The following is a 22,689-nucleotide window of genomic DNA, read 5'->3' on the forward strand; positions in this document are numbered from 1 at the left end:
ATAACGGAGTTTATATCCGTAAGAGCATCTCCAACCCACCTCTATTTCTACCTCTATAATAGCATTTAAAGGCAAAACCACTCTAACCCATCTCTATTTTTGCCTCTAAAATAGAGATTGCTATTTTCTCCTCTATTTATAGAGGAAGAAATAGCATTCCTCTATATTTTGCTCTATATGTAGAGATCTCTATTTTAGAGAAATACATTGGAGTAAAACCCACCTCTATTATAGAGTCCCTCTATTTTAGAGGTAAAAATAGAGAAATACATTGGAGATGGTCTAAGAAGGCAGTGCGTGTCTGATCTATATATATACTTCTCCGTCGTCTTGTTCAATCACTCTGTTCTCCAGCTACCATATAGTTTCGAATCAAAACTAGGGTTACAAATTTTCTCTTAGCTCTGGTCAGGTATGCCCCTCTCTCTCTCCCATCTTCTTGTTCAAATCTATATTTGTCTATCTTCAAAAGATATTTCAAACTTTTTATTGTTTTAATATTATTCTAACTGTTTTTGTTTCATGATTTTCATTCAGAATTCCTGCGGTCCTACATTTATTCATATAATGTTTACCTACCGCGATTAGGTCTAATTGATTCATTTTGTGCAATTAACCTCATTCCGATTAGGAATAATAATAATAATGTGTATAGTGAATCGATTTCGGTTGTAGGATTTGTACTTTTTCATGGAATGTGATTGTTGAGGCAATCTATGTGTATCATTGTGGATTGAAATTGAATTGATCTGGAAACGATTGGCACTTAACTTTATTATGATACAGACTGTGAAGACGACGTTAGAAGCTTTGAACAAAAAAAAATAAATAACAATGGAGATATTTGGAATATCACCCGTGGTTGGTTCGGCCAATGTTATCTACTTGTCTGCGATACTAGGTCGCGATGGGCCCAACCCATCTCACAAATGTGACTGAAAATGCGAGAACGAAAATGTGTGTGGAAATATGTACCGTTGCAAGCTAACCGGGTTGAACCATGTCTGTGACAAGAACTGCAACCAACGGATCCTGTATGATAACCACAACTCTTTGTGCCGAGCAAGTGGCCGGATTTTCCCACTCTCACCGGCTGAGGAACAGGCGGTTAAAGGAGTCCGGAGGAAGCTCGATGATAAGAGTCAACCCTCTGAAAGCTGCGTCAAGCGTCGCCGACGTGACGCTCAGTTTCATTCTTCTCCTTTCGAGAGGTCTTTTGCTGCCGTGAGCCCAATTTGCAGCCAGGCTGGAGATGGAATGGAGTTGAATTAGAGATCTTTTCTATCTCCCAGGGAATAATAACTTACCTTTTTTCGATTTTGGACAACTATGTAATAAGATACGTTTGTTTATGTGCTCTTCTAGGGAGACTAGGTGTAGTAGCTCCCTGTATGAAGCAGCATTTTATCTTAGTATCGTTGAACTCTATGTACTAGTTAACGTAGGAGAGCTCATTTCATGATTCTGCTGTTCTGTTGTGGACGTTTCTTGTTTTGATATAACTTGGTGAATTAGAAGAATAACACGCATGTTTCAGCTGTTGCTAGTGATATTTTTGTCTTTTGGACAAAGTGGTTGAGGCAGCCTTTGTTTTGCCGCGTATCTTGGTAGGCCTCAACTGTTACAAGATAGTACCATTGGTATGTTTATTACTATAGTCTTCAAGGTAATCAATAAGTTTGGTTTGTCAGTCGACATGTAGAATAATTCTCAGTCTTTCGATAGATATATAATTGCAATTTATTAGTGGGAAGAGAAAATGTTGATTTGTGCTTGAGGAAAATGTGAAAAAGTGACGTGTGATTGTTGATGAAGATTCAATAGTTGACATCGTCCTTGTCAAGCTTTTGTTTTTCTTATCCAGCAGCATATAAGTCGGTCTAGGTGCCTTTCAGTTTGTTTATGCCTTCAGTTGTTTTCTTCAACTTGGGGGAAATAGTGCATGTTCTGATTGATCTTTGATCCTTTTTTTTTTCAAATTAAATGTTGTTTCTTCTGTAACAAACCCAGGCTAAAGTAATCTGAGCAGAGCCAAATCTCAGATCCATTTAGTCCAAATCATCATAATCATAATCAAAAACGGCAAGGAGACAAAATCAGCATCTCAATCCAATCTAGTAGCTCGGAATCTTTATGGTGGTTCACCAATAGTAATCAATCTATGGGAGTTCACTTCACATTTCATGAACGTCTATAAACATAATTCATTTGTTAATCTTTTTAGTAAACCACTAAGCAACATCTACAAAATGTCAGAAACAATGTATAGCTCTTATCTTATATTTTGTTATATCCATGCAAATATGTACTTGGCACTTCTCCGAAAATTGTCAAATGAATTTGCGTACTCTTTTGTGAGCCAAGGCTTGCAAGGACAGCCTCTCAATGCAGTCACCACTGCTGCTGGTTTTGCTGTCTTCCAAGGAATACTTTTTCAAGGCGAGTATCATTCTTTACATGTATATATATTATGAATCAGGTGCACAAGCATTTCTTCTTACCTCCATTTTTAACGAAGTTGGGAGAAAGATTCTCTAAGCCGAGCCCCGAAGACCCGTTTTACACACGATCAAGAACTATGCTGCTGAAGCTAGCTAGGTCTAGAGAAGTACGAGAAGAACTTCAAGAAAACACTTTTAACAGATCATACGTTGCCTTTGCTCACTGATATGTACATTTATATCGTCTCAAAGTTTTGGTTTGTGTAGCAACTAAGACTGATGTGTTGTCGTTTTTTTGGAATGTGAATGAAGCGCGCTAAGAGATGTGAGCATCCCACCAGGGCCAAGGCTTCTGATACTAATAATATACCTTATCCAGAGGTTTGAAACCAACTTGTCTGCTCTTGCATTGATGATGAAAGACTGAATCTGTAAAAGTTTCTGAATTGGATCGAACCGTTCGTGAGTGCAGGGACCCTGAGTTAAGAAGGCAAACGAGGAACATATCCTTTTGTTTATAGAGCGTGTCACCAGAATCAATCAATCTGTTTGGACCGTGAGGTCTTCAACACACAAATGAAATTTTTACAAAATAAAAATCACACAAATGAAATGTCTTTTTGTTTTCTTTTTCTTTTTTTTTGCTGCTCTTGCTAGGAAGAAGTTCTTGTTAGATTCTTCTGTGCCTCTACTAGTAGTGTTTGATTCTCTTTATTTTTTGTTTGAATGAATGTTTGATTCTCTTTAACATCATTCTATATTGAATGTATTTCGTCACAAAGCTAATTAATTAGTAGATTATAAGTTATGTGTTGAGAATCAAGATCCCTTTGGTCGCCATTGATAAGTTTCAAGAACCACTAGCTTGAGCTTGAATCAGAACACACTCATGTAACCCGGTTCACCGTGTTAACTAACGGGTACATCCGGTTAGGACCTTTCGGTCCCCAAGTTCGATAGATCGGCCGGAAACTGCCTCCGGCGTGGCTATACAAGACGTTCGCTCACCACCGATTACAACCCAATCGGTTTACAAGAGTGAAGAAGAAGATAACAAAGGAACAAAGATAACCCCAAAGAAACCCTAACCCGAGAGTACCATCCTCACGTACACTCTTTAGTATTTTAATCTCTCTCTCTCTCGCTGAATCGCTCAAGAACAGAACGAAGAAGATGATTACCTTACGTGACCAAAACAGAAGCTCCTTTATATTGAAGATAACAACTCACGTGAGAGTCATGTGCCCAGCTTATCCAGCTCAGCCTGAAACCTTCTCTGGCAACCAGAAGCTTTCAACACTTTGTATTAATCTTCGGGAATTCGGCCAAAAAAATACTGAACATGGCAAGAATGGCCAAAAGAAACATGGACTCGAGGCTGGCCAATAAAACCCTGAACTTTTATTGACTTTTATCAGTTTATTAAGAAACATTGATTGACCGACCAGATTAAGACACCGTTAACTGACAGTTAAGACGGTGGTTAATCAACGTTAAATACAGCCGTTTAGCAAAACTACGTCGTTTCATTCAGTTTTTTGGTTTAAGAAAAAAAGTCAAGACGTCGTCGTTTTATTTAATTAAAATGGTGGAAGGGTGGGCTCGAACTCGTGCACTCGTGGTCTTTAGGAGGGGGTTTTGCCACTGAGCTAGTGGACTTTTCGAAAGATTATGAAACAAACTTCCTTTTATTGAGTTAACGACGGGGATGAATGAAATAAAAAGACGAACCCTAATTTCACAGAAACTCAAATTGATTTGGGGCTTTTTTGAATGGTGAGTGAATGGTGAAGACAAAGTTCACAAGGAATGGAAGGGAGGTTGTGATCTTTGGAGCGATGAGGAATTTCGATTACGGGAGTGAAGAAGCGGTTCAACAATCGAACAAGGATGGAAATGGTGGTGGGAGTGAAGAAGCGGTTCAACAGGCGAAGAAGAGTGGAAATGGTGGTGGGAGTGAAGAAGCGGTTCAACAGGCGAAGAAGAGTGGAAAACGCGGTGCTTCTGTGAGTTTGTCGCCGGAGAGATCGAGGAAGAGTAAAAGAGTTGAAGGGATAGAGATGTTGGCATCTACTCCGCCGTCGAAGACAAGGCGGGGAACTTCATATGGGTCGCCGGAGAAGAAAGGTGGTGATGGGAGTGCTTCTGTGACTTTGTCATCTCCGGAGAAGACCACGAGGCGTGGAACTTCATATGGTGGTTCAACTCTGTCTCCTCCTAACTCGAAGAAGAAGCAGAAGGTGACGACAGAGACTGTGGCTCGTCCTGGAAACTCGAAGAAGAAGCAGAAGGTGACGACAAAGACTGTTACGGTGACGACGGAGTCTGTGACATTTGGTGATGATGACAGAGAAGAATGTCCGAGAAATGAAGATGGTTTGGTTGAAGCAGAGTTGGTTGAAGCAGAAGAATTTGGGGATGGTAAGCTCACATTAGTAGATGATGGGGTTGAATTAGAAGATGAGGATGGTATTGGTGGCATCGAGGAAGAAAACTGTAGAGATTTGGGTCTTCATTTTGGTGATGAAGCAATAAATGATGAGTGTGAGATTGATGAAGACGAAGGGGATGATTATGCTTGGGATGAAAATAAAATCCCTGATCCTGTGTCATCAGATGATGAGAATGAAGAGGAGATGATACCTGCACAAGCTTACAGAGCAGACACTGATCCAGAGGAGCTCCTTCAGCTTGGCAAGACTTTTTCAGATGCTGAGGACTTCAAACATACTTGTCTCAGGTATACCCTCAAAACCAGATACAACATCAGGTTCTACATATCCAGTAGCTTGAAGATGGGTGCAAAATGTGCTGCTGAGATGAGAGATGATGAGGTTCCATGTCCGTGGATGGTCTACTGTTCTTACGATAGGAGGAAACAGAAGTTGATGGTAAAGACATACGTCAATGACCATAGGTGTGAGAAGACAGGGCAGTCGAGGATACTTAAGAGGTCAGCAATTGCAAGTCTATTTGCGGAGAGGTTGAGGCTGAATCCAAAGATCACAGCAAAGGAGATACAGGCGGAGATCTTGCGGGAGTATCAGATGGACGTCAAAGAAAACTCATGCATTAAGGCGAAGACGAAGGTTATGAGAGAAAGGAGGAAGACCCATGAGGAGCATTTTGATAAAATCTGGGATTACCAAGCAGAGATCTTTAGGAGCAATCCTGGATCCACCATGGACATTGAGACCATACCAGGAGCCACAATTCGAAGCAAGCAGAGGTTCTACAGGCTCTACATGTGTTTCCAAGCACAAAAGGAATCATGGAAGAAGACTTGTAGGCCAGTTATTGGCTTAGACGGAGCCTTTTTGAAGTGGGACATCAAGGGACAATTGTTGGCTGCGGTTGGAAGAGATGGAGACAATAGGATTGTTCCAATTGCTTGGGCTGTAGTGGAGATAGAGAATGATACAAACTGGGATTGGTTTGTGACACGTTTGGCCTTAGATTTGGGATTGGAAGATGGGAAAGGCTTCGTTATAATGTCTGACAAACAAAAGGTAAACACTTTGGAGATGTTTCTGAAATTTTTTCATGATTAGATGAATGAGATTTTTTCTGATTTTTTTTGTTCGAATTTCTGAGTTTTTTCTGATTTATTTGTTTGTGTAGGGGTTAGTGAAGGCAGTTCATAACCTCCTTCCAGAAGCTGAGCATAGGCAGTGTTGTCGCCATATTTACGAGAACTGGAGGAAAGGTGGAAAAGATCTAAGGTTACAGAGGTTCTTCTGGTGCATTGCAAGGTCCTACACTCCTGGTATGTTCAAGTACAACATGGATGAGCTTAAGAGCTATGATCCACTCGCTCATGCATCTCTGATCAAGACAAAGCCAGAGACTTGGTCTAGAGCTTACTTCAAGATAGGCTCCCATTGCAATGACAATCTGAATAACTTGTGTGAGTCCTTCAACAAGACCATCAGGGAGGCTAGAAAGAAGCCTCTGCTCGACTTGTTAGAGGAGATAAGGCGCCAATGTATGACTAGAAACTTCACCCGGTCCAAAATGGCTGCAGACAGGAAGACTAGATTTACCATGAAGACACATAAAGAGTTAGACAGGGTTGAGAAAAAGTGCCACGAGTGTATATTGCGTTGGGCAATTGGGCCAGAGACTGAGGTGGAGTATCAAGACCAGTGCTATGTTGTGAGTTTGGAGAAGGAGACTTGTGCATGTCGAGGCTGGCAAATGAATGGTATTCCGTGCATCCATGCTGCTAAGGTTATCCTTGGTGCGAAGAGAAAGCTTTCTGAATTTGTTGCTGAGTGCTACACAACTTCTAAGTGGCGTGAGACGTACAATTATGGGATCACTCCTGTAAATGGGATGATAGAGTGGCCTCAGACCAATAGATTAGGTGTGATTCCACCACCTAATCGAACTGGTAATCCTGGTAGGCCTAAAAACCATGACAGAAAGAAGGGAGCCAATGAGACAAAATCTACTACTAAGATGAGCCGTGCGAACAGAGTAATGACATGCTCTAACTGCAAAGAAGAAGGCCACTACAAGAACAAGTGTAATAAAGGTTCTGTTCCGAGTCCACCTAAGAAACCAAGAGGCAGACCAAGGAAATATCAGGTAAGGGTCTTAGTTTTTTAGCTACTGGTAATGTGTATGAGTTTGTTGAGGTTATTGACCATTCGTTTATATGATACAGGGACTACATTTTGAAGCGTCTCAAGCTCAATCCTCACAAGCTCAATCCTCAGAAGCTCACTCCTCACAAGCTCAAGCATCAACATGGGAAGCTCCCCAATCTTCACAAGGTCAACCATCACGATGGGAAGTTCCCCAATCTTCACAAGCATCACAGACAGGAACGTGGGGAAGATGGTTCTCTTAGATGATGATGTTGTCTCTTTTGTTTTGTTGTGTAATGATGATGTTGTTTCTCTCGGATGCTCTTGTTTTTCTTTTAGGATGATGATGTTGTTTCTTTCGGATGCTCTTGTTTTAAGATGCTGATGATGTTGTGTTAAACAATGAAAATGGTTTATGTTTTATTCTTTTTTGTTGGTCTAATCTATTAGAACGAAGAAGAAGAAGTAAACAAAGTCTAACATCATCATCCATAACATAAAAGAGTCTTACAACATGAGTCCTAAACCATTACAGAATTACACAAACATAGTCTCCTAGATGAGAATAACCATTAGAGAATCAACACAAGAAGAACACATTACAGAATTACACAACCCATTCCTACTGCCTCTTTCTCATGAAGAACACAATACAAGAAACTGATGCCACCAGAAAACCCACTTTCATGATCACATTCAGCTTCTTAACTTCATTGGTAGCCTTCCTGAGATCTTCTTTCAACTCTTCCTCCTCATTTTTGAGGCTGTCTATCTCCATTTTGAGCTTCCTCAAATCCGATGCAAAGCAATCAACTTTAGGCAATGCATCTTGAACCTCTTCGTAGACAGCTTCATCTACCCATTTATACAAGTGATCCTGGACACAAAACATGAACAAAATCTATGTTCAAACAATTTCAAACAAAATCTAAGGTTACATAAACACAATCAACAAGACCCATAATCAATTTAAACACGGGAAAACACTTACATTTCGAAACGTTGGGCATCTAAAGAAAGTTCTTCCTGGATTTTCCTTCGTTTTTGATGTGTAAATCCCAGTTCTTCGACCACAGCCGCATTGCTCTGGGATACCACGAATACCCATCGTATTCACAGACGAATCCTCACAACCCGAACTCATCATGTGACAATCGAAGAAGGAAAGGTGAGAATCGAGCTTCTTAAGGAAGAAATTGAAGAGAATCGAGCTCTGTTCGTCGTCCTCGTCGAGCTTCTGATTTTATGATTTGGGAATTTAGGGTTAGGAGAAGACGTCGTCGAAGATAATATAACTAACTCTGTTCGTCAATCTAATGTAAAGTCCATTAGCTCAGTGGCAAAAACCCGTACATTTAAGCACAAGAGCACGGGTTCGATCCTGATAGAGCACAAATTTTTAATTTCAAAAATAAATGAAACTACGTCGTTTCATTCATTTGTCTTTAATCAGACAAAGAGATGAAACGACGTCGTATTCTTTAACACCCAAAATTAACGTCATCTAAATTATCTGTTAACTCTATTAACGGTGGGATAATTTGGTTAGTCAATCGTAACGTTCTTAATAAACTGTAAAAGTCAATGAAAGTTTGTGCTTTTTTTGGCTACCGAGTATGTCCATGTTTCTTTTGGCCATTCTTGCCATGTTCAGTATTTTTTTGGCCGAATTCCCATTAATCTTCAATATACTTCTCCTCGTATACCTTTCTTCAAGTTCCAATTACACCTTCTTCTTGTAACGTCATCAAGCTAAGATCAGATTCTTAATTGTTGAATCACCATCCAACAATCTCCACCTTGATTCAAGCATGAAGAATCCTTCGTGAGCTGCCCCTTAGAATTGTTGAAACCCAACTCTAACCTTGGCAAACGTCAACTTCCAATAACCTGCATAAGAACTTAAACAGCCACATAATGCTAAAAGAACTTCAGCCCTGCAAAACCACAGTGCTTCTCTGAAGCTATTAACATTTCAATGTCCCCTTTGAGTTTCATAACCAGCTTTTTACACAGCCTTGTGTAAACTCTTCATTGACCCTCTATCACTCCTTTGATATACCATCAATGAACCTAGACACACTATTCATGCTCTGAATGAGTGAGTCACTACATTCTTCCCTGAGCTTTTGATAGTCCCATGTCTGCTCTTGAGCTATACCAGCTTTGACACCTCCTGTCAAGCTTAAAACTCTCACTGATTATTGTGTTTGTATCTTACCAATACCTGAGTAAAACCCACTCAGAAACAGATCAATAACAAGTAAGAAAATATTCAAAACTTGTTAAAGCCCAACAGAAAACTTCACTAAGCATGACTGCTTATGAGCTTAGTCAATCACACAGTTTCCACTATGGTTTCTGTCATAACCACCAGCCTGTTAAAATGATTGAAAAATATAACCTTTCCTTCCTGCAACTTGATTCTGTGCTAGCTGTTTGATCTCGTCATGTGCACTGACATTAGAACAAACTCCCTTGAATCATATGCAGTAGATCCCTGAATCATACATGCTTCAGTCTGAAGCAATCCCTGACTCAAACCTGCAAAACAATCTCAACCAACATCCTGTTAGTCTTATTTAAACCTGAGATTGTATTTACATTGACTTTCTTGAACTTTAAGCATCAATCTCCTCCGTTGTTGTTACCAACAAGACACGCCGCCTAGCTCCACCTTGCTAGGAAGACTTTCGAAAATAGATATCTTTGCTTAACCTTGTTCAAACCCTTCTGCATCAGCAGAACCACCGCACCAAGAAACTAAACCTCCGTCAGCTTCTTTAAACCAGTCTCACATCCCCAAGCCTATGGATTTCCTGAAACTTCTCTTTACAGCCTTGTGTGCTTCACTCTAGAACCTTTGAAGCCATTCTTTTTGCTGTAGAACTCCCTGCAACAATTCTTTATTTGCAGCCTTTCATCAGTACTCCTTTGACACGTCTTTTCCACTGATGAATCTTCACTTCACGTTCCTGAAAGTGACCTCTTAACACAAACTTAATGATGAAAAACCAGACACTAGACACCTCCTGCCTTTGTCTCTGAATGCAGCTTCCTTTGATTTGCATTTGCATCATTCTTCGATCCCTTTAAGCAATATCACTTGCCCTTGGATCTCTGTTTGCTATACACATTTACTCAGTCATCTGTTTAACCATTCAGCCTTGACTCCACCTGTCCCGTTACTGAATGACAACATAACACCCTTCACAACTTCACCTCGTCATGAACCTTTTAGACACCAAACCCTTGTCTAATTCTCTGAGTAAATAGATCAGTACCAACAGCTTGTATACCACTGCCTGTACTCTTTAAACCTTATCTCTCATCAACAAATGTTGAGATGCTCCTGAGATATTCAATTACAGTTTTTTCCACATCAAACTCGAGATCAAGATCTGCTTCTTCAACTATAACAGACCAACTCTTATCTCCAGCATGTTGCACACTGAGCTTCCACACTTAATCAGAACCTGCAAGTGCCTTTCTCTGAGAAGACCAACCGAAACTACCTTCCTGATGCCACCAGACAACTTGAGATTCTCTGCCTTTATCATGTATAATGTATAACAACTCCAACCTCCTTGAAGTGGCAACCTTGAGACAATTTCAGCATCACCTACGCTTGTCTCTTTCAATGTCTGCAACTTGTACGCTGACATAAATCTTCTTATCCATCAGCTCCGAAAAATATCATGCCTCTGATATTTCAATACTCTCTTGACTGTCCCTGCTATGAGCTCTGCAATCGCTGACATTCCTTGAAGCACTACTTTTGAGACAGCCTAACAAACTTGTCCCTGTCTCTTCCAACTGCTTCAACTGAGAACTCTCTGAATGTGCTTTCCAAGAACCATACTCAAACCAAACCACTGAATAACCATCCAGCTGCTCCTCTCTTAGTATCTTGATTTTTTTTTTTTTTGTTGAGTTTATCATCTGATGAAGTAGCTCCACCTTGAACTATGTCTTCTATCTTTCCCGCAAAACCTCACTTATAAACTTTGCATGTAGCTCCACTCCTGAGAATTAAAACCCTACTGAATATTACAGCCTCTGTAACACCAGCTCCTCCTCCTGGAACAGTACCCTGAAGTTTTACGTGACTCTAACCTCAGCTTCACTTCCCTTCACTAGGTTCTTCTTGTCAGCCACCAGACACTCGCTAACTCATACCACAGACAATTGAACTGATTATATGACCAGAAGATCTTGGCGCTTTACCCTTGACATCTTCCTTGAATCTCCAGTCTTCCATGTCTAAGCTTCTCTACTAGTCAGCTTATCCAACTTCTTTAGATTCATGTTCTTTGAATCTTAAGACCCAGAAACCATTTGCTTCAAACTTGGTTTCTACGACACTGATATTTGCCATCAGCTTTCACCAAAAGTATATCATTTCTTCTGCCAAGTCAATACACAAAATATTTGTGTCACCATAGCTCTCGCTCGAGCTTATCTGCAGCTCCTCCAGCTCGGCGCAACAACTTCTTCTTACAGCTGCAACATGACAATAGCCACGTCTGATCCTGCAAACTGTTAAGCCTTTTGCTCCAGCAGACTTCTACTTGACTTTGATAATACTCTTTGCTTCTTCTTTTAGAACACTTTCTTGTTCCTGCCCGAGAAGAATAAACTCATCTGTTGTTTTAGAGTACTCCATTATCTTAGCATATCTCTGCTCCTGAATGACAAACAACAGACAATGCAATCTAATCCCATGCTGACTTCCTAGACTGCAACAAGCTTTGTGATGATCTTCCATTGCCCTTTGATCATCAACACCCAAGCTTCTTAGATTCTCAGTAATCTAAACCCATTCTTCTGAGCCTGACCCTTTAGACTGAAACCTCTCAAATCTGAAACCCACACTGATTTTCCTTTACCCTTTAACCTGTAATTACCAACAGATTTCTGAAATTGTTTCTTCACCCATCTGCACTGTCCATACGGAGCATGAAACCTTGACCCATCTTCAAATGGCACCAGATACACACACACATACCCATCCTCTAAAGCGTCCCTTAGAACTGATATTCACATGTACCAGAAGTGACCATTCTTTAAAGCATCCTAGACCACAATGTATCCAACTTAAGCAAGCTGATATGCCCAACACACAACCTGACGCCAGATCAGAACCTTGAGCAATCTTGTGCAAAACACAGAATACAATCCATGTGATCTAACCATATTTCAAACCTCCTTGTAGCAGACCTCAGTGACCAAAAAAAAAAACCATACAAGCATCACACACATACCTATGTGATCGCAGCGGAAACAAACCAAGTAGCAACACGATTTAAGTCTTGAAGTTGATAGCACCGTTCTGAAAACAAGACCAGCCAATAACCCAGAACTAAACCGCCTCTGATCTTGACCAACCTGACGTTGTAGACCAGCTGCACCTTCCATCAACTTCACCCTGATTCCTTCAGTCTCTGACCAACCTTTCTTGTGCAATTCACATCTTCACTTCCAACTTTGGAACCTCAACCAACAAAGAACTCGCAGATCATTGGAGAACTTAACTTACAGACTTCAGATTCCACAAACCAGAACTCGCACAATCCTTATGATGCGACTTCGTAAATACTTATTTCTCCAATTCCATAATCTTTACCGATGATCTCTTCTTCTTCCTCAACCGAGCGACGCCTCTGATTTCTTGACCAGTGATCATTCACACCTCCTGTGAATCCTCTGATCACTCTATTGTCAAGAATCTGATATCGCTTTCTCCGACGATGTTCTTCATCGACCAAAACGAACGCTGATTCCTCTTTCTTGAATTCGAAACTTGCTGTTGAATCCAATCAATCGAAGAGCCGTGCTCTGATACCACTTGTTGAGAATCAAGATCCCTTTGGTCGCCATTGATAAGTTTCAAGAACCACTAGCTTGAGCTTGAATCAGAACACACTCATGTAACCCGGTTCGCCGTGTTAACTAACGGGTACATCCGGTTAGGACCTTTCGGTCCCCAAGTTCGATAGATCGGCCGGAAACTGCCTCCGGCGTGGCTATACAAGACGTTCGCTCACCACCGATTACAACCCAATCGGTTTACAAGAGTGAAGAAGAAGATAACAAAGGAACAAAGATAACCCCAAAGAAACCCTAACCCGAGAGTACCATCCTCACGTACACTCTTTAGTATTTTAATCTCTCTCTCTCTCGCTGAATCGCTCAAGAACAGAACGAAGAAGATGATTACCTTACGTGACCAAAACAGAAGCTCCTTTATATTGAAGATAACAACTCACGTGAGAGTCATGTGCCCAGCTTATCCAGCTCAGCCTGAAACCTTCTCTGGCAACCAGAAGCTTTCAACACTTTGTATTAATCTTCAATATACTTCTCCTCGTATACCTTTCTTCAAGTTCCAATTACACCTTCTTCTTGTAACGTCATCAAGCTAAGATCAGATTCTTAATTGTTGAATCACCATCCAACATTATGAATTAAAGAAGAAAAAAAAGGAATGTCCACTATACATATATGGACATGGTGGCCTTAACGATTAACATGTTGGTAAGAGCTTTGCGTGTGATAACACAATGGAAGAAATACTAATACGATTAAGTAATTAATTAATGTGTCAATATAATAGTGAAGAATCTTAATGCCGTGGTTTACACAAACTCAATATACTATTGTTGTGTGTAAATCTTGTGACTGGTGGTGATTCCTGAGTAATAGTCGTGGGGATAGAAGAAGAAAAACGTGACGTCAGAATCCAGTCGTTAAGCATGTCATCCAATTTGAATCGATATTAACAATGTTCCTAATCCTTCTTATCCCATGTAAATTGCAATTCAGCATTGATTGTCACAGCGCGTAGAATTCACAAAGCGCGTGGAGCCTTCTGTATGTAATTAAAAGGGAAAAGGAAGGATAAAACCGTAAGGAAAGGAAACAAAGCAAGAGGTGGCTCTCTCTCATTGGTTTGTTGCTTCTGTACTCATCTCGCTATTAATTAAATAAATTTAATTTCCTTAAACCAGTAAATAAATGGTAGTTTGCGAGTAGTGTATGTATATCGATCGTGCTTTCGTCAAGCTACGAAACTCTTTGGGTCTTCTTCTTCTTCTTCATCGTCTCTCCACGAAACCACCTTTACGCTATCGTTGACGTCTCAGATGATCCAATAACCGCCTCTCCCTTCCTTCCTTCCTCACAGGTAGCTATCGAACGAACTTTCCTCGATCTGTTTGATCCAATCGTAATCACCTCTAGATTGTAGATCTGAGTCGTTTTGAGCCATGGATTTTCCGGAGAATCTACCATCATCATCAGACATAGGAAGATTAGAGCAGATCGTATCTCACTTCTTCCCAAAGGCACTGCACATCGTCCTCGACTCCAGAATCCCTTCCTTGCAATCCCGTGGCCGTACTCGCGACCGCAACCTCAACCTCAAAAAGAGCGATAAATGGTTCAATCTCATAATGGGAGACCGTCCCGCCGCCTTAGACAAGTTACATTCATGGCATAGGAACATCTTGGATTCCATGATCATCGACATCATCCTCATCCGAGATCATGATCATGCCGAGACTGTGATCGAGCGTTGGGTTGTTCAATACGAGAATCCGTTGATCATGTCCCCTCAGAGCTCCGATCCTTGCACTCGTTACCAGAAGGTTTACAAGAAAGCTATCATTCTCCTGCGTTCTCTCTACGCTCAGACGCGCCTTCTGCCTGCCTACCGTGTCTCCAGGCAGCTGAGTTCCTCTCTTGCCTCTTCCGGGTTTGAAATGGTCTACAAGGTTTCCTCTTTCTCTCCTCCCGTCACTGAGACCATGACAGAGTTTCGCTTTTCGCCTGTTGAAGTCCCTCCTGGTCGTCTCTGCGCTTCTGTTACTTACCGTTCTGACTTGTCTGCCTTCAATCTCGGTGCCCACATCACATTGCCTCCCAGGATCATTACTGATTACGTTGGGAGTCCCGCCACGGATCCTATGAGGTTCTTCCCTTCTCCAGGGCAGAGCTTTGAAGCTACTTCTTCTTTTCATGGTAGAGCTGGACGGGGGCCTCCTTCTGAACGTCCTCATAGCTGGACCAGTGGCTTTCACAGACCTCCTACCCCAAACCAATCTTTCTCCCCTCAGTTTTCACCTGATTTCCACTGCTCACGTACCGATGGTGGTGACCAGCACCAGCTTTCGCCTCCTTTTTCGCCATCAGGTTCTCCTTCTACTCCAAGAGGGAGTAACAGTCCGAGGATTAATGTGAGGCCTGGCACTGCTCCAGTGACCATTCCTTCTTCTGCTACGTTCAATAGATACGTGTCATCTAACTTCTCTGAGCCAAGTAGGAATCCACTTCCTCCTTTTTCCCCTAAAAGCACCAGACGCTCCCCTTCATCCCAGGACTCTCTCCCTGGGATTGCTTTGTACAAGAGTTCCAGAAGCGGAGAATCTCCTTCTGGACTAATTAACCACTACCCTGCCCACAAGGTTTTATTTTCTTAAATCATTTTATTTTGTATCTCCTCCCCGGTTGACTCTGAATCAAATCTTTCAGCTGACAAAGGAAAGCAAATACGATTCAGGCCGGTTCTCTGGACTGCTGTCTTCAAGTGGCTCCCCAAGATTCGGCTTTTCTAGGAGCCCGAGTAGATTATCTTCGGATTTGGAGGACCCTGATTGTTCATGCCCTTTTGATTTCGATGATGTTGACGAGTCGTCTGGTGGACTCCAGTACAGGTAATAAACGGTTTTAACCCATTACTTACTTTATTCACTTGAAGGGTGTCTCTGTATTAGCTTTCCACGATCTCATCAAGAAAACAATTGTTGACATCTTTAGACCTTTTGCCTTTTTTTTTATCTCACTGTCTATCGTTTCTGGCTCTATCAATTTCACTTTTTTTTCGGTGCAGCCAAAGTCTTGACCGGAGGAAAACTTCAAGCTCTATATCACAGTCGCTACCTATAGGGAGGAAGTCACAGGACGCAGCGGTTGGAGTCCTGGTTCAGATGCTAAAGACAGCACCGCCATTACGACAAGACTCGAGCACTTACATGGCGTCATCAATGTCTGGTGTTCAGAGAGAAGGTAGTTCAGTGTCAGGTACAGAATCTGAATTTTCGATGGCTCGAAGTACATCTGATGCACTAGAGGAGCTCAGAAACTACAAGCAGCTCAAAGACTTGCTTCTCTCCAAATCCAAGAGTGTTGGAGGAGCAACTCGTGTCCACTGACCCAAAACCAAAAGAGCAATCAAGTTACTTATGAGTTAATTCTCTGATGATTGTTTGTAAATATGGATTTGATGACTATTACTTCAGCTCACGTTTTAGTTTCTGTAAACGAAGAGTGTGTAAAATAACTTACCTTTGAAGTTTCAATATGTACATAAGTACTAATAAAGTTTGAAATCTTTTCGTTTCAATATTGCTAAATCTATAGAAGTCTTTGGTAAGTTGAAGAACATCGATCGATCTTTGTGCACGTTACCAATGAAGAAGTTTGATGTAACAAATGCATACTGATTCTTGTTCACTTTTATGCATATGCTTACAAAAACTATAGTAGCAATTTTAGCTTGTAGTTATTCTGATGATTTGATTTGATCATCGACATTGAAGAGTTTTGCAACACAAATAAGCACATTTAGATAAACGATACACTAAAACACAAAAAAAGGCCGAGTAGCTTCAAATATCCATCCGCAATATGCCTTAAAACGTCTACGAATTTGCAGCTTTCACCAAATCTTTGCCACAAAGTAAAACTTCAAAAAAAACTGCCATCCATACACCTGCTGCACAACTAACTTAAGGAGCTACTAACGGGCTTCAGAAGTGATATCTCCCGTCAAAAGCGTCCCGCGAAACCCTGCTTCGATATCTTGATGCCCCATCTTCTTATCGCATATCTCATCTATTGAGAACATCAGGATGGTTATTTTCTAAATAGACAAATCTCACTTAAGCTAAGTAATTAAGCTACACTTAAAATAATTGAAAGGTCTTTTTTACCAGCAATGTCGCGGTGTTGGTGTATCTCGGTATCTCTCACCCAAAGCTTGTCGCCAGGGAATATATTCATGTCTGCAAGAGTTGCAGATTCCTGATCAATCACTTGTGTGCCTTTGTGAAGTTCTTGGTTCTCTTTCATCACCTGCATATTATTTATTATTAACGCCCACATGTCACTGCGTCCCCCAAGTAATCTTCTGAAACTTACCCCAAGTAATTGCCATATCATCATCTTTAAGTTGTACACAGTCGTTGTTGCAGAAACTTTTAAGCTGGTCTGCTTCCCATAGTTTGTTCTCCGTGACCGCTTTGAGGTACGCCGGTCCACCTCCAAGCCGGAGTCAGATGCCTCTAACATTGACTTTGGAGCTTCCTTTCCGCGCACCAAGCTGACAGATACTTCTCCTTCAGAGTAACTGAGCTTCTGCATCAACTCATAGCTCTCTCTGTCTCCTATGCATTCCTCACAAACCTAGCAAGGGTAAAAGATATTGTTAAAAGCAGCTCATGGACCTCACACGATTAGTCTACATGTGTGGGAACACTATATAATTCAAATACCTCCGGGGATGTCCTAAGAATAAGCTGCTGACTATCAATGTCCATATCCTTCTCAAGGTCAATAACGTCCTGAGATGCACTTCCGTGCCTGTTATTACCAGTCTCAGTAAAAGCAGAGACTCCATTCTCCATGATACCTCCCCACTCCTCACAGAAACATTTCCAATCATCCTCAGGGATGATTGTCAGCTTGTCCGTCTAAAAATGTCCAAGAGAATCAAAGTAAGAATTCCCCATCTCATCGCTAAAAACAGCCAGTAAAGATGACTGAGGATGTGAACTAAACCGACAACCACAACACCAATTTGTCAAATCAGAAAATGAGAAATGATCCCCTTTATTTCTCTCACTAAAACGGCAATTACACCACGTAATCGCAAAACCAAAGTAACAGAACCAGTGACTAGGGTTTATTCTAGAGATTCTAATCCTTCCAAGCGCTAAAACCACTCCCAATACAGCCAGCCATCTCTCCGCACTTGATTAATCTCTTATAGAGGAACAAGTTAGCCTCTCTTGCGTTTTTTATGAACACTTATCAGTTTGAACACTTGTCAGTTTCCCATTCTGATACTAGCTTCACTATTTCAAACGGTTTCAAAACAGATTAATAAGAATCATACATACAGATGGATTTTTCTGAAAAAATGAGCCACGTTTGCAGACAAGTTCAGGGAGCCTTTCTAGGAGTCGTTTGTGCTGAAAAAAATATAAGACAAACCATTAGTTTTATACTCAAACTTGGTACTAGGAAGATAAAGTAAGTCCTGCTGATATACGACAGGTTATATTCACCCGCGAGAAAGCAGTGTAGCAAACAGATTTAGAGTTACATATAGCAACCAACTCACTGGAAAGCAAGGATCTTACCTTCTCGCACTTGAGAGTATCAATGACTCCATTAAGAAGTTCAGGTTTTGGTACTGAGGAACTGTTTTTTCCAGTCATGTTAATATAGCTTCTCCACTGCACTAACCACGGAGAAGGTACCAAGAAATATCGGCTTTGTGGCGCTAATGCTATACCCTTTCCCGTGGCTAACTTCTCGTGGTTTTGGCGCTGCTTGGCCTTTATTGTTCTGTTGCATCAGACCGAACGTAAGAAAATATTTAATGAGTATCACGAATTCACAACCAACAGAAACACCAACTAAACATGGTTAACCTTAGTGCATCCTCGACGTCAGCAACCTCAGAGAGTTCCGATGTGCAGTGAGAACATTGGCTGGAGTCCAGAGGGAAACAAGGACAGTCCGGAGTATCTTCTGGCGTCACTTTTAAAGCATCTTCAACAAGGAATGACCAGAAGTTCTCTGGAACTAGAATCCTTTTGGCCCCTGGCGCTTGCTCAGGCATCAGCCCCCCATGACTGCACGTGATTGCATTTGTTGGGCCTGCATCTGCTTCACTGGGAGCATCAAGGTTTTTCCTTTTTACCCATTGCTGCAACCTGGAAACATGTTATTACGCTTTAGAAGGAGCTTGATTTTTCTGAAACATGTTAGGTGCGAGTCCCAATGGCGTCCATCATAGAGGCCATCAGCATATGCATCAAGCTATCGAACACGCAAAAATAAGCAAAAAAAAAGAAGGTATTATTATAAACCTATCAGTTACAGGACAGTTGAATACATACCATGCTTTAGAGACGTAATACTCTCCGTCCTCAAACTTTCCCGAAAGAACATCGCTTGCTATGCTTTTCATGAATGTTCTTCGATCCTTATAGCTGTCAGAAGAGACAACCATGCGAGCACTATCCATAAGGCATTCCCTGCAGTAGTCCCCTTTCCCTAACTTTGGTCCACCATTGAACTAAAAGTAAGAGAATATGACCACATCAGAAAGAAGGTTGACACAAGAGCGTGGAAAAACCCACAAAGAATTCTACCATATGATAGCAGAACGGAAGATACGCGTCCATAGGAATATAGAAACCACGAATTTGTCGGAAAATAATTATGGCAGCTGATGCAAAAATTACAGACAAGAAAACTTTGCCTTGAAGAAAGAAACACAAAGTATATTGCATACCTTTGATTCTAACTTGGTCCATGCAAGTTCAGATATACGCTTCATGCAAGTAATTTTTGAGGCAAGAACTTTCCCGTGGGAACACAGTAAAGGGGTGTTGTCCAAAGCTCTGCCTCGTACAAAAAGAACAAATATAATCAAGAACACTTGAAAGCGTGGATATGATCTAATTTGCTACACAGAAATCGTATTCACCACTAACGGAAAACATAAATCAAATACAAACTTATGAGCAAAAACAATAGCAGGAAAGTTTGGTATGAGGTATAAAATAGCCATCATATAATCATATACTTTGTTGCAGATTTAAATGCATCAAATGTTGAAACCAGTGGGCATTTAGCATGGGTATATATATATATTTAAAGGCATATGTATGAGGAGATTTACTTACGGTGGTGAGATGGTATCAGCCCATAGACGAAGCCAATCTGTGGAGATCCAAAAGTACTGATCTTCAAGTGACTGAACAGCAGCTTCTGAAAGTATTGTTCTTACTTCTTGCCTCCTTTCAGTCAAAGTATTCAATTCTCTTTCCTTTCTTATATCAAATTGCTTGCAACCCTCAAGGAATGTTGCGTTCAGGTCACTGATCCATTCATCGAGATGTGGCGGAAGATAACCACCTTCAGGCTGTTGAACACCATCAACATCTCCTTTAGTTATGTCAATAGAATCCTCTCTTTGTCCTTCCCAACTTTCTAGTTTACTGGACCGAAGACTATAAATCAGCATATAAGCATCACTGGATGAGAAAACCTCTGACTCTGTGGTGTTTTTCCCACTATTAGAGGCAACATTAGTCTCGGACTTTGGAGTTGAAGAAGAGGCTTCATTGAATGGATGTGTACCCAGTTCTGACACTTCCTCATCGTCAAATTTCCACCACAAGCCAGTCTTTTCATCTTTGATGTGAGCAACGTAATGTCCACTGTTCACAGCGCTTCCTTTGTGGATTAAGACAGCAGAGAGTTCGTATGTCAACTCACTCTCAGAAGACTCTGCCAATCTCGATCTCATATCCAGCACTTGAGGAAAGGAAAACGAGGATGTAATTTTCTTCTTAGCAGTAGTCTGTTGACATGATCCAGAAGGAAAAAGTTTAATCAACAAGTTTAACAATGTGTTATCTAAGATTCAGTTATTATGCAAAATCACAAGAAATGAGTCGTAAAGAACACCTTTGGGAGGAAAACACATCGCTTGAGCTGAAAAGTGATAACAGGAGGTAGTGTGCGCAGCTTAATGCAGCGTGTGGCGTCAACTCTAGCATGGCAGCTCGCACAAAAATACTGATTGTCCCCATTGAGATGCTCCAAGCTGAGGTAATCACTCAAACTATCATCCAAACTTTTAAGACCCTTGACATTCAGCTCAAGGGCATAGAAATCCTCCACCTTTGAGGAAGCTTCTGAATCCCTCCCACACTTTGAGCACCTAGAAACAAAGAAATGAATTAAAAACCAGATACGTTCGTTCTTGCTTTGAAAAGAGCTCAAAATCTTACGAGGTGACATGAGAGAGACGACCGCGGAAGAGATGTTGCACAATGGTTTGGGCCTTGGAAACAGCAGAATGGGTTAAGCAACGCTCAAGCAAGGACAAAAGCAAAGTCAAGAACTCATGCGTATCCTGCTGAATCTCATTATCCAACTCGAGCGTCTTGACAAAAGCATCAGAGTCAACAAAAGACCTGTTGCTAGCACGCAGCTGCGCAAAGAGCCTCGCAATCTGATCCAAGACAGGATACTGCTGCAAGAGCTCAGCTTCAAGAGAGAAAACACCATCCCGAAAAGCAGAGTTCATGTAGAGGCACTGGAGGATGCTGTTAGCATAGCAAGTAGCTCCCAAGTTGGTCAAACCAGCGGGGGAAGAGAGAGAGGCACGACGGTGGGAGGAGAGATCAGGACCAAGAGCTTGGATGAGCTCGGAAGTCTTCTGCCAGAGACCAGACTTGCGGGTTCCGTTAGGAGGTGGAACGAGGGCGCAGAAGCAGTTGGGGTTGTCGCGGGTGTTGACGCGGCAGCCTTGACAGAGTGGCTTCTTGTGTATCATGAAGAGATGGTTTAGGTCTTCCTCTGTTACATCATTAGCTTCGTACATTTTTCTGCATATGTTTTCTTTTGATTCAACAACTGAAGGAAAACAGAAAAAAAAAAGAACTAACTTTTTTTTATTTTTGAATACCTGAGAATTTGAGAAGAGGAATCAACAGTTTCGGAAGGTCTTTGCCTTTTGTTCTTGTTTCGAGTGTTAGGTCTCATTGTGTTGTCTGTCACCTCCACCAAACCCTAAGATGATTAAACGAAAGACATTATCATCTCCGGGGAGGTGAAATCGCATCGAAACCCAGATCGATCGGAGATAATAGACCCAACCAGAAAGTACCTGAGTTGATGATAGACAGAAAGCAAGTAGAGATAGAGACAGAGCAAACAGCTTCTTCGTCTTCCCCCGGCGATTTTTTCTCTATCTCTTTTTTCTTCTTTTTCTTTTTTTTTTTTCCCTCGTCGTCGTCCCGCGCTCTCTCAAACATCTAAGCAACGTAGATCAATTTTGTTTTTACCCTCACTCAGAGACCCATACAATTTCATTCAGAGACCTTTTGTATCTACAGCACACTTTGTCATGCTACATTACTAAGATAACCCTTAACTAAAAGACATCTTGAGTTAACTACAAAACCAGTGTTTTGAAACCCAACCCAAACCCGCGGTTGAACCGGTAAACCCGGTGACCCAGAAAAAATTCGGTTTGGGTTTTGTGAAAAACCCAACATTTAAAAACCCGCAAAACCCCACTAAAACCCAGAACCCGATACCGGTTGAACCAATAAATAACTTTTTTTTTAGTTTTTAAATTATGTTTTATATTCTAAGTTTCCAATTAAGAAGTTAGGTGCTGTAAAAAAAGTTAAGTTTTCTTTTTCAGCTTTATATTGTGATTTTTAGATTTTGATGAAGATTTCACCATGCCCCTTGAAGAAAATTAAGTGAACGATGATAGAGAGAACAAAAATTAGTTTATGTAATTTGGTGTAAGTTTATTTCCGTTATTGATAATTTATTAC

At 41.1% G+C, this 22,689-nt stretch overlaps 3 protein-coding genes and 1 pseudogene across 5 annotated transcripts; 2 read left to right on the top strand and 2 right to left on the bottom strand.

Moving 5' to 3' along the window:
- The first annotated feature begins 419 nt into the window (after window positions 1–419).
- LOC125610107 lies at window positions 420–1,499 on the top strand (annotated as a pseudogene).
- A 6,156-nt stretch (window positions 1,500–7,655) lies between these two features.
- Window positions 7,656–8,141, bottom strand: LOC125609967 (uncharacterized protein At1g43920, Chloroplastic-like). The gene is made up of 2 exons (XM_048781601.1): window positions 8,025–8,141; window positions 7,656–7,910 (listed from the first exon to the last, which is right to left on the bottom strand). The coding sequence occupies exons 1-2, from the start codon at window positions 8,139–8,141 to the stop codon at window positions 7,656–7,658; spliced, it is 372 nt and encodes a 123-aa protein (XP_048637558.1).
- A 5,912-nt stretch (window positions 8,142–14,053) lies between these two features.
- Window positions 14,054–16,436, top strand: LOC106347779 (autophagy-related protein 13a). Of its 2 annotated transcripts, none has more exons than XM_022687478.2 (4): window positions 14,054–14,219; window positions 14,283–15,498; window positions 15,566–15,747; window positions 15,924–16,436. In XM_022687478.2, the coding sequence occupies exons 2-4, from the start codon at window positions 14,302–14,304 to the stop codon at window positions 16,243–16,245; spliced, it is 1,701 nt and encodes a 566-aa protein (XP_022543199.1). In that variant the 5' UTR covers window positions 14,054–14,219; window positions 14,283–14,301; the 3' UTR covers window positions 16,246–16,436. The 2 variants fall into 2 exon arrangements, with proteins under 2 accessions (XP_022543199.1, XP_048637814.1); XM_048781857.1 differs by having other exon boundaries at window positions 14,075–14,219; window positions 14,276–15,498.
- Window positions 16,437–16,504: 68 nt separating this feature from the next.
- LOC106347778 (ubiquitin carboxyl-terminal hydrolase 26) lies at window positions 16,505–22,182 on the bottom strand. Of its 2 annotated transcripts, XM_013787374.3 has the most exons (14): window positions 22,008–22,182; window positions 21,807–21,910; window positions 21,127–21,726; window positions 20,801–21,056; window positions 20,014–20,693; window positions 19,620–19,728; window positions 19,222–19,400; window positions 18,751–19,035; window positions 18,457–18,664; window positions 18,214–18,285; window positions 17,587–17,784; window positions 17,234–17,497; window positions 17,026–17,167; window positions 16,505–16,927 (listed from the first exon to the last, which is right to left on the bottom strand). In XM_013787374.3, the coding sequence occupies exons 2-14, from the start codon at window positions 21,881–21,883 to the stop codon at window positions 16,833–16,835; spliced, it is 3,165 nt and encodes a 1,054-aa protein (XP_013642828.2). In that variant the 5' UTR covers window positions 21,884–21,910; window positions 22,008–22,182; the 3' UTR covers window positions 16,505–16,832. The 2 variants fall into 2 exon arrangements, with proteins under 2 accessions (XP_013642828.2, XP_048637813.1); XM_048781856.1 differs by having other exon boundaries at window positions 21,807–22,060.
- Window positions 22,183–22,689: the final 507 nt, after the last annotated feature.

The sequence above is a fragment of the Brassica napus genome, chromosome A6, assembly GCF_020379485.1.
Source record: "Brassica napus cultivar Da-Ae chromosome A6, Da-Ae, whole genome shotgun sequence".
In the NCBI taxonomy this organism is placed as follows: Eukaryota; Viridiplantae; Streptophyta; class Magnoliopsida; order Brassicales; family Brassicaceae; genus Brassica; species Brassica napus.